General features: G+C 52.3%; 2 protein-coding genes and 1 long non-coding RNA gene across 3 annotated transcripts in view; 1 reads left to right on the plus strand and 2 right to left on the minus strand.

The window, feature by feature from the left end:
- Positions 1–3950: 3950 nt before the first annotated feature.
- Positions 3951–5638, minus strand: HOXA1 (homeobox A1). Its single transcript, XM_044678828.1, has 2 exons — positions 4984–5638; positions 3951–4309 (listed from the first exon to the last, which is right to left on the minus strand). Exons 1-2 carry the CDS (start codon positions 5636–5638, stop codon positions 3951–3953), a joined length of 1014 nt encoding a protein of 337 aa, XP_044534763.1.
- Positions 5639–5921: 283 nt separating this feature from the next.
- LOC123249027 lies at positions 5922–10487 on the plus strand. Its single transcript, XR_006506363.1, has 2 exons — positions 5922–6238; positions 10348–10487. It is a non-coding gene; the product is annotated as an uncharacterized LOC123249027 (long non-coding RNA).
- The window catches only part of HOXA2 (homeobox A2), a 3567-nt gene continuing 1064 nt past the window's right edge, over positions 9998–12500 (minus strand). The window contains exon 2 of the mRNA XM_044677982.1: positions 9998–12019. Coding sequence (XP_044533917.1) covers positions 11283–12019 — 737 coding nt within the window. The 3' untranslated portion in view covers positions 9998–11282. The remainder of the gene's footprint in view (positions 12020–12500) is intronic.

Here is a 12500-nt window from a genome sequence, read left to right on the forward strand (position 1 = left end):
CCCCCGCCCAGACTCTGCACCCAGGTCTAGATAGAAGCTCCGGCGGAATTGGACTTCTCTATCCAGCCTCGCCCTGTACTTCTCCTAGGAGCTGTACTTTACTGGCCCAAAGAGCCCTGTTGCATAGCTCGTGGCAAGGAAAAGAAATAGGATCCGTTCCGTCAGTCTAATTTAACGTTTTTAAACTCTGCGATGCAATTTAGTATAAGCCAAGGGAAGGCTAATGGATTGGCGGTGGGGAAGCAAGAACAGAAGAGGAGGAGGAGGAGGAGGAGGAGGAGGAGGAGGAGGCCAGCAGAGAAACTACCAAAAAAAAAAAAAAAAAAAAGACCCCCGGGAGGGGGAGGAAAGTGTTTTAAGTTTTTAGTAAACACTGTTTAGCCAAAGAAGAATAGGAAAGTTGCCCCCTTCCCTGGAGGGATGGGACTGGAATTGTTTGCCTTCCGCGGAGGGCTCTTTCTAAAGTGACCCATCTCTGAATTAATTTCTGTTTGAACTTTCGGTGAACCTGAGATTAAACTGGGGTGAGCAGCTAAGCAGTTTGTTGATGCTGCCTTTTCAACAACCCTTTCAGACTGAGTAAATATTGATCGGTTGGAATCTGATTGCCCCAGAGGACCCCCCCCCCAGCCTCTGCCTAAGCTCCCAAAGTAAACTCGAAAAGGGGAGTGGGCTGTGCTATATTCCGGGGGCTTCCAGAAAAATCCGAAACCGGGTTCTGGTTGGAGGATACCCTGAACTGTGGGGCCGAGAGGCCCAGGCGCTGGGAACCATGGGCTTCATGAAGGATGATCCCCAATCCCTCCCCACCTCCTCTCAAGAATGGTAGCTTTTGGATCTGTACAAATATGAGGGGTTCCCCCATTTTAGCTCTTTCGGGGCTTCTCGTTTATTTTTTCCCTGACTTGTCTGCTTTCCTCTGAGACCCAAAGAGAGAGAGACCTTGAAGTAGGTCATGTTAAGCTATTTTGATTTAATCGATTGGGACAGCTAAAAAGATACAAATGTTTTCGTTGCTGAAAGGTATATTAATGTGTCCTAAATGCATTGCTCGTTAGCTGATTTATCCCACCACAGAGAAAGGACTTGGTCAATTTCGCTGTCATTGATCCTCCTCCTCCTCCTCCTCCCAGTTCCATTAAAAAAGCGGTACCTGGACACTTGCTTGGCCCGGCCCCCGGGTTGGGACCCCTCTGCTCTTAGATATTGAAATCAGGGTCGGTGGCATGCTAATGCCCCCTTTAGCACATGAAAGTATTTGGAAGGAGGCCATCTGTTTTGTTTTGTGCCCTTACACTAATAAACAAAAGATAGAGTCTAAGCCCAGGCGGGAAAATGAAAGAAATATTTGGCTCCGCTTTGAAGTTGGGCTGCATCCACTGCAGTCTTTTTTAGGGACGGTTTGCAGCGCTGAGGCAGGGAGCCTTAGCCCTCTCCTGGTGCCCTTGATATGGCCGCCGCGCCTGCAGATCGAGACTTGTCTCCTTTGACAAGGAAGTGAAGAATCTCGCGTAGATGCTCCACCGAACCTGCGAGAGGCAACTTTGCAGCCCTGACGCTCCTTGTAAAGCATTCCTTTGTTGGGGAAGGAAGCCCAGGCTGTTTGTTTATTTGTTGCTTAGGAGAAACACTTATTTGTTCTTTGGAGGATGCCAGGATTTTCCCCTCTTCTGGCAGCTACAGGCTGGAATGTTCCGCTAAAAGGGGGATGGGGGGTGGGGGTGGCGAGGAGGGAAAATTTGGGGGAGAAGAGATAGGCGGAAAGCCTGCAGCTTTGAACTGTTGCCCTTTTCCCTGCAGCTGGGCCGTGTAAGACCTTGGAGGAATTCTGACAAGTTTACCTGAAAGTGGATGCAGAAGGAAAAAGGGAAACTTCTCCGGGGGCCTCTGGCTCACTGTAGCATGTGCCCGGGAATGCGACCCTCTCCCTCTCCCCCTCCCCCCGTACAGTGTTGCAGCTCTGGCATAACTTTTCAAGAATGAGATTTAGCTGAGAGTTTAAGAAGGAGGAGAGGGAAGGATGAAGGAGGAGATGGAAGCGGCTAAGAAGAATGGAAGGAGGAGAGCAGAGAAGAAACTCTGCTAGAAAAACAGCCCCCACTTACTTTGTGGGGATGCAGGGATTGAAAGTCATCCTTGGTAATCAGCAAAGAGACGAGGGGCATGAGGGGAAATGAGGGAGAGAGGGAGGACTCCAATCCTAGGACAGCTTGGTATTGGAGGCAATTAAATGGGAGTCCCTTGATTGTTGGTTCACTGATGTGAGGAAAGACTGGCTGAAGACAGTTTGTGCTTTTGAAGGGAGGTCTGTTTATATATATGTCAACATTCAGTTGGAGGTGAAAAGGTTAGCACTTGACCCAGGAAGTTCCTGTATTTGTTGCAAAAATAGATTCAGTTCATATATTTCCCAGTGATTTCAGCTTTTAAAAAAATCCAGCAACCCTTCTCTTCAAATACACATATATGTACATACATACATATATATGTATATATATATATGTATGTATGTATATAAAGCCCACACCCACCCAGAAGCAGAATAAAGGTGTCAAACGTGAGGCTGAAAAAATGAACCAGGAAGGCTAGGGTTTAGCTGCAGGATGGAGAAAAAATAGACTTTATCCAATAAAGGACAACTTCTTTGAAAGTGCGGACATCTCTTTTCCTTCCCCTCCCCACCTGAAATGGTCCACTGAGGCTGGAATGGATGGCAGTAGATTGGAGAAAACACAAGGAAGCCCAAGCGTACCTGAAATGTGAATATATTTATTACAGCTATTTTAGGACCCGTAAATTCTGCTCTGGATTCCGTCACTCTTGGAATCTCAGAACGTTTCATGATTGTACAGAGACTCAAACATTGTGGGACCACAAAGGACAACTGATAGAACTCAGTGTAGTATCTTTGGGGGCTCAAATCATTGTGCACCATGCAGAAAGCTTGTTCACAAATCACATGAAATCTACATTCATTTCGCCATTCATCACATTTACGATTGGTTTGGAGATACATCAAATCTAGGGGAAGATTACGGTGGAAAGAAGATGTTGGGGGGAATAATATGCCCGAAGGTTCAGAACAATCCAACACAATTTTGAAGTGGGGCAGGAGGAGGCCAGAAGAGGTGGGAGGGATGGAGAGGAGAGACACTGCACACCCAGGGAGGTTTAATAACAACAACAAAAACCCAGTGCAGCCCAGGCCTGCTTATCTCCTCCCAAGACACAGGGCAGCTTCCCTCTGAGGTATCTGATTGGGCTTCACCAATCCACTTGGATTTCTTTATTTTGTCACCTTTAGTCCTGTATAAAATTACACCCAGCTTTGGGAGTGTGTCCACCCTGTTTTAATCTCCTAATCTAAACATCATTTCTAGAAAATCTGTATAAAGATAAATCTCTTAAAGTATTTACAACCAGCAAACTCTCTCACACAAGAAATTGAATGCATTAAATTAAAAGGGTGAATTGTGTAAACACTTTCTTAGTGCGTCCTCTTCTTGAGGTCTTCGGCTCTCTTTTGCCTGCCTTTAGGATCAGGGAGATGAGGAGGAGGAGGAGAAAGAGAGGGAGAAAAATCGTTTGAACTTAGATGGCAGATAGGTCCCCTCTGCTAGTGTGGGGAAGGGGTGGGGGGCAATGGGGCTTTTCCAAAGGGTATCTGAATCAATCATAAGTGGGAGGGGGACTTCAGAGGTCATCAGAAGACCAGACGGTGGCACCCCACCATTAGTGAGGTTCCTCCCACCCAGCCTCTCCATCTCTGGCCAGAATTCTCTGGAAACACAGTGGCCTAGCCCGGAGAAGACCTGAAGATAACATCAAAAAGAGAGACACTGTAAACGAAGGGGAAGATAAGCTAAGAATGTGCTTCGGGTTAGCAGTCCAGCACTAGAGTAGCATGGGGTGCCGGTTGGCGCGGAGGAAGAAAGAGGCCCGGGGCAAACTCAGTTGGAGGTAGTCAGAGTGTCTGAGGTAGAGGAGGCTGGGGAAGAGGGCCCACAGGGCGAGGAGGTAGATTTGTCTGAGGATTCCTCGGCCTTCTCCTCGCTCCGCGATGGGGTGGTGGGCGAGATGGGCAGCAGGCCCTCCTTCTCTCGCTTCTTTTGCTTCATGCGGCGGTTCTGAAACCAGATCTTCACCTGGGTCTCGTTGAGTTGCAGCGAGGCCGCGATCTCCACCCTCCTGGCCCGCGTCAGGTACTTGTTGAAATGGAATTCCTTTTCCAGCTCAGTAAGCTGCTTGGTGGTGAAGTTGGTGCGCACTGTGTTCGGTTGGCCAATGTACCCGTATTCACCAGCTTTCCCTGGAGGGCGGGAGTGGGGAGGGGGAAGAAGGGAGAGAAAAGAAGAACGATTTTTATGGTGCGGTTTTTTTTAGGGCGTAACTCTGTCTCTCTGTATCTCTGTCTCTCTGTCTCTGACTCTGTCTCTGTCTCTCTGTCTCTCTGTCTCTCTGTCTCTCTGTCTCTCTCTGTCTCTCTGTCTCTCTCTCTCTCTCTCTCTGTCTCTCTCTCTCTGTCTCTCTCTCTGTCTCTCTCTCTCTCTCTCTCTCTCTCTCTCTCTCTCCGTGAAGTTCGGGTGAGCGATTTACACCAAGCGCCAAGCTTGGGAATCATAGTCAGGTAAAGGAGCAAAGGAGAGCTCATCCTCATAGACGGAATTCTGAGGAGGGCGACTGAGGAGCTACAAAGTACTGACTTGAAGTCAGCCATGAGTGTGAGCAGAAACCAGAGATATGAACAGAACCAGCACCACCCCCAGCTCCTACTTTCAGGAAGCCGGATCGGGAGAGTGACCTCCTGGTCCTTCGGGCCTATGACTTCCTGGGCATCCTTGCCCTGAGTACACCTGAGCTCTCCATCCCACCCAAAGCCTCCCCACGTCCTAAGGAAGCCAACACCCGCCCCACGCGCCACCCCCAGCAGCCCCTCTAGGCGGTGGCACCAGCGGCCAGGTGTGCTGCAAATAGAGAACTGACCTGTTTTGGGGGGATTCCTTTTGACTTTCATCCAGTCAAAGGTCTGTGCTGGAGGCGACGTCTCTGCTGAAGGAGAGCGACAGGTCTCTTGGTGGCTGGCATGGAGAGGGGACAAGGAGTTATTATAGTTTGCCAGGGTCAGATTCTGCGCTTCTTGTCCATATGAGTGGTGAATGTATTGAGGCGAGCCCACCGTGCCCCCGGCATAACCCTGGTGGTGGTGGTGGTGATGCTGGACCATGGAAGATGAGAGAGTCCCAGAGTAAACAGCGGGAGCGCACGAGGGGTACCCGCCGCTTACTTCTGCTTCCTGATTTAATGAGTAGGGGCTGTAACCTGCGCCGAAGTTCTGCGATCCGAACCCCGGGCCACAGCTGGAGTGGGAATAAGACATACCCAGGTTGTTGAGGTGCTGGTAGGCGGCCGGCTGGGGGTAGTGGTGATGGGCGTGAGGGTGGTGGGGGGGACTCATCTGGACCCCCCTGCCCACCAGGAAGCGATCGTCTCCCCCGCAGCTGTTGGCACTGACCGCGCACGACTGGAAAGTTGTAATCCCATGGTCGGGGTGGTAGGCTCGGGCGGAGCAGGTCCCCGAGTCTCCTGCGTTGAGGACGGGGTGCTCCAGGAAGGAGGCGCTCATTCTCGCATTGTCCATCTGCCTGTCACACAGTGACCGGGTCCTGCCGAGCCCTGGGTGACCGTGCCAACTTTCTCACTTCCTCCATGGGGCCAAAGAGAAAAATGATATGAATGTACAGTGTGCAGGGGGCGGGGGAGGGGGAGAGAGGGACGGGGCGCACGTGACCGAGGCAGCCAATGGCGGAGCCCCCTGCGAAAGTTTGCCTGTTCCTGCTAGTGATGGATCACCGTTTCAGTGGCATTTAAATCCCGGGCGCTCCTCCATCAAGGTGACGCGCAGTCGCCCCCCCAGCAGCGGCAGCGGCAGCGGCAACGGCAGCGGCGAAGGCAGCGGCAACGGCGGGAGCCCGGCAGTGGGGCTGGGGCTGTGCCCGGGAGGACCCGGAGCCCGAGAGGAGCCGCCGCTGTAGCTGCCGCCGCCGCCGGAGGCTCCCGCTCGGCCCTATCCAGGGAGCTGCCCGAGGAATGAAGGGAGTGGGGTAGCTATCTCCTCCCGGCCCCGGGAGCAGAGGAGGAGTGAGAGGGGCGGGGGCTCCGCGGGGAGCGTCCTGGCTCTGGTCAGGATTGCAGGGGGCTCGGGGCTTCAGTCTGCACTGAGCGGCCCGACCGATTGCAGGTGAGTGGAGGACTCCCCCCCCCTTCAACTCTCCTCCCCCCTCCCCCGTACGGGAGTGAGCAAAGGAGCAAGAAGAGGCAGACCGCCCCGCACCCAAGCCCCAGCATCCGGGTGAGTGTGTGCGGCACTGTCCCTAGCTGGCCCGCGCTCTGGTTATTGTCATGACCACAGGTCCCTTCGGGGACAGAGACTGGGAGGAGGGGACAGTTTGGCGAGGAGGTCTCCAGGCCTGGATGGGAGGGAGGAGGTTAGGAGCGGAGGGACGAAAAAGAGGAGGTGGAGGGGAAAGGGAAGAGGAGGAGGAGGAAGAGGAGGGGGAGGAGGACTTCTCATCTCCACTGAAGATCTCCAAAGCCAAGGAGCTTCCCCCTCCCCAATCTGCCCCAATCCCCTAGCTATTAGCATGGCAATGAGACGTTGTTGTAATCTGACGCCCAGGGGCGGGGGAGCTGGGGGACCCTAGCCTGCCGGGAAAGGCCTCCGTGGCAGCAACAATCCCCCTCGCCCCCCTCCTCCTTCTCCTTCTTCCCTGTAATCGACTCTGCCTGGGGAGCCCGAGGTGACCCTCGAGGAGCTCTACAGAGGGATGGGGGGGCAGGGAGAAGGGGAAAAGGGGCGAAAGCTGGCGAACATGCTCAGCTCTGGGGCTGGTCCAGGATCTGCTGTCCATCTGGTAGGCTCCCCCCAGAGCTGGAGGGCCACCACACGCGGGCCAGGACATCCGAGGCCTCTGTCCAACCACGACCCCCAACCGAGTGCCTAGGCGTAAAAGAGGTGGGGGCGGGGAAGGGGGTTAGCATTAAGGATGATCTGCTTCCTCCATTTCTGGGGGGCTAGGAAACCTCCTCACGATTCTCCCACGCCCCCCCACCCCAATCTAACCACGGCACTCCTAAGGCCACCATCCGGTGTGTCTGGAGTTGGGGGTGGGGGCTGCTAAGTGGGAGGGGCGACAGATGGTTGATGATGGAAAGGGAGCTTCCCCCTCCTTGCAACAGCCCCTCCCTTCCCCCCCCCCCTCCAGCGTCCCCTGCATGGCTAGTTTTCCCTGGAGAGTCCCGTTGCTTCTAGGAGGAATCTTTTCCCAGGCTGGGGGTCCTGTTTTCAGTCACCTTCGTTCTCCCACAGCTACTAACGGGCTCTTTCATTTCTGCGGGGCACCTGGCTCCTTGTCCGCACCAGGGCGGGCAGAAAAAAGGCCGAGGAGGGAGAGAGACCAGACTAGAAAGAGTTGGGGACAGACAGGGAGGCAGAGAGTGCCAGGGGGCAAGAATCTCGCTGTTCTGTGGGGATGCAAAGCTCAGCAGGGGAGTTGAGGGGGGGGGGGAGGCTTAGAGTCACAGGACCACAGGTCTATCCACAGGCTGGTTCTGTCCGGCTTCTTGGCCCTGTCCTTTTCTTGCCACCCTTCCAGTTTTAAGAACTCAGTTTTTAGTGGGCCCATTTGACATCCCTTCTGTTTTGTGTTATCACATATAGGCAGTGAGTTCCCTTCTGCCTCCACACTGAGCCCTCTCCCCAGTAGCCTTCACCTCAAAGGGACAGAAGCAAACCTGAGAGGAGCCTCCAGCCTGGGCCACCTCCAAAGAGCACCCAGAGGCCACCCTTCTCCACTTCTACTCCCTCTCCCAGCAGGTAGAAGGGATTCCTCCCTCCCCACTACTTTTCCCCTTCAGTTTCCATTTTTTTCCTTTGCCCTTTGCCCCATACCCATGAGGAGAGACTGAAGCAGGCTCCAAGGGAGCCTTTCCATCAGGATCACCACCATGTCACCAGGCAGAGAAGAAGCATAGTGCCTTTCCCCTCTTCCCAGGCCAGTATCCAGATCTGAGGCACCTTCTCTGAGCCTGTTGGGGTAGGGCTTGGGGTGGGGGTGGGGAGGCGCAGATAAGGACCCAGGGAAGTATTTTCCTTTCCAGGAACCCTGCTTCTGCTTAGTGTTCCCCTCTTTTCTTCAAGTCTACATCTTTGTTTTAAGAAGCTCTTCTCTTTTGTTAGCCTCCCACCCATTGCCTAGCAGTCTGTGGCCTGCTCAATCACAATGAAACATAATAGGGAATGAGCCAATGGGTTCTATTGCCTCTCCATCTTGTCTGCTCTCTCCCATTCCCCCCCCCTCCCATCCCCCTCCTCTCTCTCTCTTTCTTTCTCCCTCTTTCCTTTGCCTTCCTGATTTCCCACCCTCCCTCTCACACTTTCCCTCTTTCCTCTATTTCCTCCCACCCTCCCTCTCACACTTTCCCTCTTTCCTCTATTTCCTCCCTCCCTCTCTCCTTTTCTTTTCTTCTCTCTCCCTTTCTTAGTCCTCCCTCTTCAGACACTCTTTTCCTCTTCTCTCTTTCTATCTCCTCTCTCTCCTTCCCATCCTCCCTCCCCCTTCCAACTCTGTTTCCCTCTCCCTCTCTTTCTTCCACTTCCTCCTTCCTAGGCTCTTCTTTTTCTCATCTCTCTCTCTCTCTTCTCCCTTTCCAGCTTTCTCTTTCCTCTCCTCTTTCCCTCTCCCCCCTTCTCTCTTCTTTTCTCTCTCTCCTTCCTCTTTCCCACTAAGCAGAAGCCACAGCGAGGGATTTCCCCGGTGTGTGTGTAAATGCCCCCAGACACACACTCACACTGGCAAAGCAGGCAACAGAAACCGAGGTACTGTACCCATTGATGTCTCTCCATCCCGCTTAGCCTCTCGGCTGCCTGGGAGGGCTTCCACAGGCTCCGTGTAGTCCAGACCATCGCCTCCACTTCCTTAAGCGTCTTTCGCCTTTCTTGAGCTTTCTCCCCCGCCATCTCACAAAAGACTGGCCTCAGAAGCACAAGGCGACCAGGAGACTCAAATGGCAAAACCTTCTCTCCCCTCTACCCCCCCTCCTTGGAAACTGGGCTCGAAATTGGCGAGCCAGTTTTCCAGTGCCGTTTGGGGCCTGGGGGTAGCTGCTGAGAGCCCCCAGCGATCAGAGAGCCCCACGCTTATCCAAACGGAAAGGGGAGCGGGAGAGAGATGGTCAGTAAACTAAAAAGAGGTGGCTAGGTTTAACGCTCTTCTTCCCTCCGCCCAAAGGCCCTTCTCCTAGAAAGGAAAGGGGAGTGGGGGGGGGCGGGGTAGGCCCAGGCTCTGAGCTTTTCGTGGCATCGGCAGCTTAGCCAAGCTGTTGTTTTAAAAGAGCAATAAAAATGACTTATAGCTTAAACGCCTCCTAACTTAATGCTTTCCGACGGGGATCCCCAGCTCGGGCAAATACGTAAGAGGACTTGTATTTGTGCATGTGTTCCTGCGATTGATCTCTTTGATGACATTCTCATTCATAGAAAGCGGTTGATTTATGAGCACTAGGAAGAATCTTATCCAGCCCTTTTCCCAGCTCCGGCCCACACAACCCAGCCCAGCCCAGCCCTGCCCAGCCCAGCCCAGCCCAGCCCAACTCTCAGTTCAGCCTCTCTCCTAGGGGCTCCCGAGGCAAAGTGAATTGTGCCCCTTCTCCCCCAGTCGCCGCTTCCAGAGTTCTTCAGGAGGTGTAGAGGAGGCCCCCCCCAGGAGGAGGGGTGGGGGTGGGGGAACCCACATTCACACACTCACAGAGCCCAGATTTCATTAGAACTGGCCAAGCCTTACCGCTCAAGCGTTCGGTTAGTAAATCAGATCAGCCCACTCACACATGTTGCTTGCACTCTTGTGTTTTCTCACGGTAAATAACATTGTTCAGAGAAAGGGAGAAGAAAAAAAGGGGAAGAAAATAAGAGGAAAAAAAAAAACAAAGCAGCACAACCCGGTAGCACAGGCCTCCATCATCTTTTATTGACGTTCATTTAAAGTGCATTTTAGAGAGAGACTTGCTTTTTTCTCGCTCTGCCTGGGGAATCTTCGTTCTCTTAGAAGATGGCGTGCGGAGCCGCACTCCATTTTAGATTTCAATCGGCTAAGCTCGCTTCCAAGCTTTAAGGATCCCTTCTCTGCCATGTAAACAGGTTTAAGAAGGAAAAGATCGATTTTCTCGATCCTACCCCGAAATCCATAATTCCCGGAAGGACGGCAGCGGCCCAGGCGGACGAAGAAGCCCTCGGAAGTGGACGGGCCAGCCTGTAACCAGATTTTGTTGTGTTTTTCTCTCTCTATTTTTTAGGTCTGTTTGCCCGGGACCTCTCCGCAGCTCCTCTGGCTGGGTTGGACGGGACTCTCGTTGCTGTCGTCATTGGAATGTAGATGTTTGAAACAAAGGTGTAGAAATAAACGAATTGTTTGGAATTGAGCTATGGACCTAGAGACCCGCGGAGTTGGCTTTTTCTTGTTCCCTTGTGGAAGGGACTCCACATTCCCCGCGTAAAATGGGGGCGGATTTGGTTTTCGAGGCACTTTTCAAGTCTCCACTCTCCCAAACTGCAACTTTTTCCCTGACAGAGAGGCTCCCCATTTCCCTTTCTTTTCTGGGGTCACGTCTATGGCTTGTACCTAGTAGAGTCCGCTTTCGAAGGGGGGCTCTCCCCAGCGTGGCCCTTTCCTTGTGCTGGCCCCTCGGCTTCACCGAGAAGCCGAATGCTCCCCCCTAATAAATATAGTCCAATGGAAATAAAAGAAGAGAGATTGTGAGCAGAATTTTATTTACCAAGTTAGACTAAGAGGAGGGAAGGGAACCGCTAGGAGTCTCGGTGGGGGAGGAGGGATACCAAAGTTACTCGTAGCAAAGGAGAATTTATTCTACCAAAAATACTTAAGACAACGCGTCCTAATGTAATACAAAAATAAAAAGAAAGGGGCCATACAATGATATGGTCCCTTTCTTACAGGCCTCATATATTGCTTTCAAGGGATCACCTAGAGGGGATTTGGGGTCAATCCAAAACAACTCTAACTTCATTATAACCTGCAAAGATGGCTCTGGAACTGGGTCAGGAGAGTGACTAAACAGAAATCCCTGACCGGTCTGGGGGGGGGGGGATGGTGAGAAAAGAGGGAGGCGAGAGGGAAATGAAAGGAAATTTTTAAAAAAATCAACTCCCGGGAAAAGAGAAGGCGACCCCCCAAAGGGATTTTTGTTTTGCTTTTTTTTTTTTAATGTATTTAGTAATTCAGATGCTGTAAGTCAATTGTAGTGAGTGTGTCTGTAAAAAAGTCAAAGCTGTCAGCTGAGATGTCTACGGGACTGTCGAGGGAGCCTGGTAAGCTGGGCGATACGGCATCTGAAAGCTGGAGGCAGGAATCTGTGGAGAAAACGCTGAAGTCTTGTAAAGAGGGGACCTCCAGGGCCTCTGGGCTGTCATTGTTCAGGCCAGCTGCACAGTTCTGGCCCATTGTTGACAAGCAGTTCTGAACAGTGGGTGACTGGTGCTGAAAATGTTTCAGATTTTTCTCATTGCTGGTTAAAGGCGAAACTGGGAAACTTTGGGACTCGCCATTGTGCACGTTGGGCGCCTGCTGCTGGGACAGGGCGTTTTGCTGAAAAGTGTAGCCTTCCCTCTCCAGAAGGGCCCCTGAGACGCTGAGCGCCTGCTCAAAAAGCGATTTCTCCTCGTCGTCCTCGGCCTTCTCGGGGTCCTCCAGGCTCTTGTACTTCCCTTCGCCGTTCTGGTTCTCTTTGCACTGGGTCTGCCTCTTGTGTTTCATTCTCCGGTTCTGGAACCAGACTTTCACTTGTCTCTCCGTCAAATCCAGCAGGGCTGCGATCTCCACCCTCCGAGGTCTACACAGATACTTGTTGAAATGAAATTCTTTTTCGAGCTCTAAGAGCTGGGTGTTGGTGTACGCCGTCCGCAGGCGCCTGGAGCCCCCGCTGCTGTTATCGGCGATTTCCAGGGATTCTGCAGAAAGGGAAACCGACAAGAGACACACGCACAGTTGGAGGTGGAGGGTCCAAGCGGGGGTTATTCCACTGGAGAATAAATATAGCATAAAGTATCAACTGCAACAAAATGGCCGCCCCTGTATGCAGTAAAATCCATTGTGCTGCCCTCCTTGAGCGCCCAGCCCCGTGCAAGCCCGTCTCCACCACCTCAATAAAATGATTGCCTCCGAGCCCCCAACACCTCTAGCCGGGAACAAACTTTATATTAGCCATCCTGCAATTTATAATTAATGCATCAGCTGCTTAGCTGAGCAAGAACCATCTATCACTCTTCATTACTGTCAAATACCCCAACTCTAGGACAGCAAGACAAGAGGAGGTCAGTTCCAACTCAAATAAATCATCCCATATTAAACAAGTTAGGGAAAGTTGGGCTGTTGTTTTTTTTTCTTCTTCTTTTTTTTATAGCATTGTGGAACCCATCAGCGCCTTCTCTC

This window comes from Gracilinanus agilis, chromosome 5, assembly GCF_016433145.1.
Source record: "Gracilinanus agilis isolate LMUSP501 chromosome 5, AgileGrace, whole genome shotgun sequence".
NCBI classification, from domain to species: domain Eukaryota; kingdom Metazoa; phylum Chordata; class Mammalia; order Didelphimorphia; family Didelphidae; genus Gracilinanus; species Gracilinanus agilis.

Excerpts from the sequence above, each read along its gene's own strand:
- HOXA1 (XM_044678828.1), bottom strand. The coding sequence starts at position 5,638 with ATGGACAATGCGAGAATGAGCGCCTCCTTCCTGGAGCACCCCGTCCTC. Across the intron at positions 4,310-4,983 it reads AAGGAATCCCCCCAAAACAG|GGAAAGCTGGTGAATACGGG; the intron begins GTCAGTTCTCTA and ends CCCGCCCTCCAG.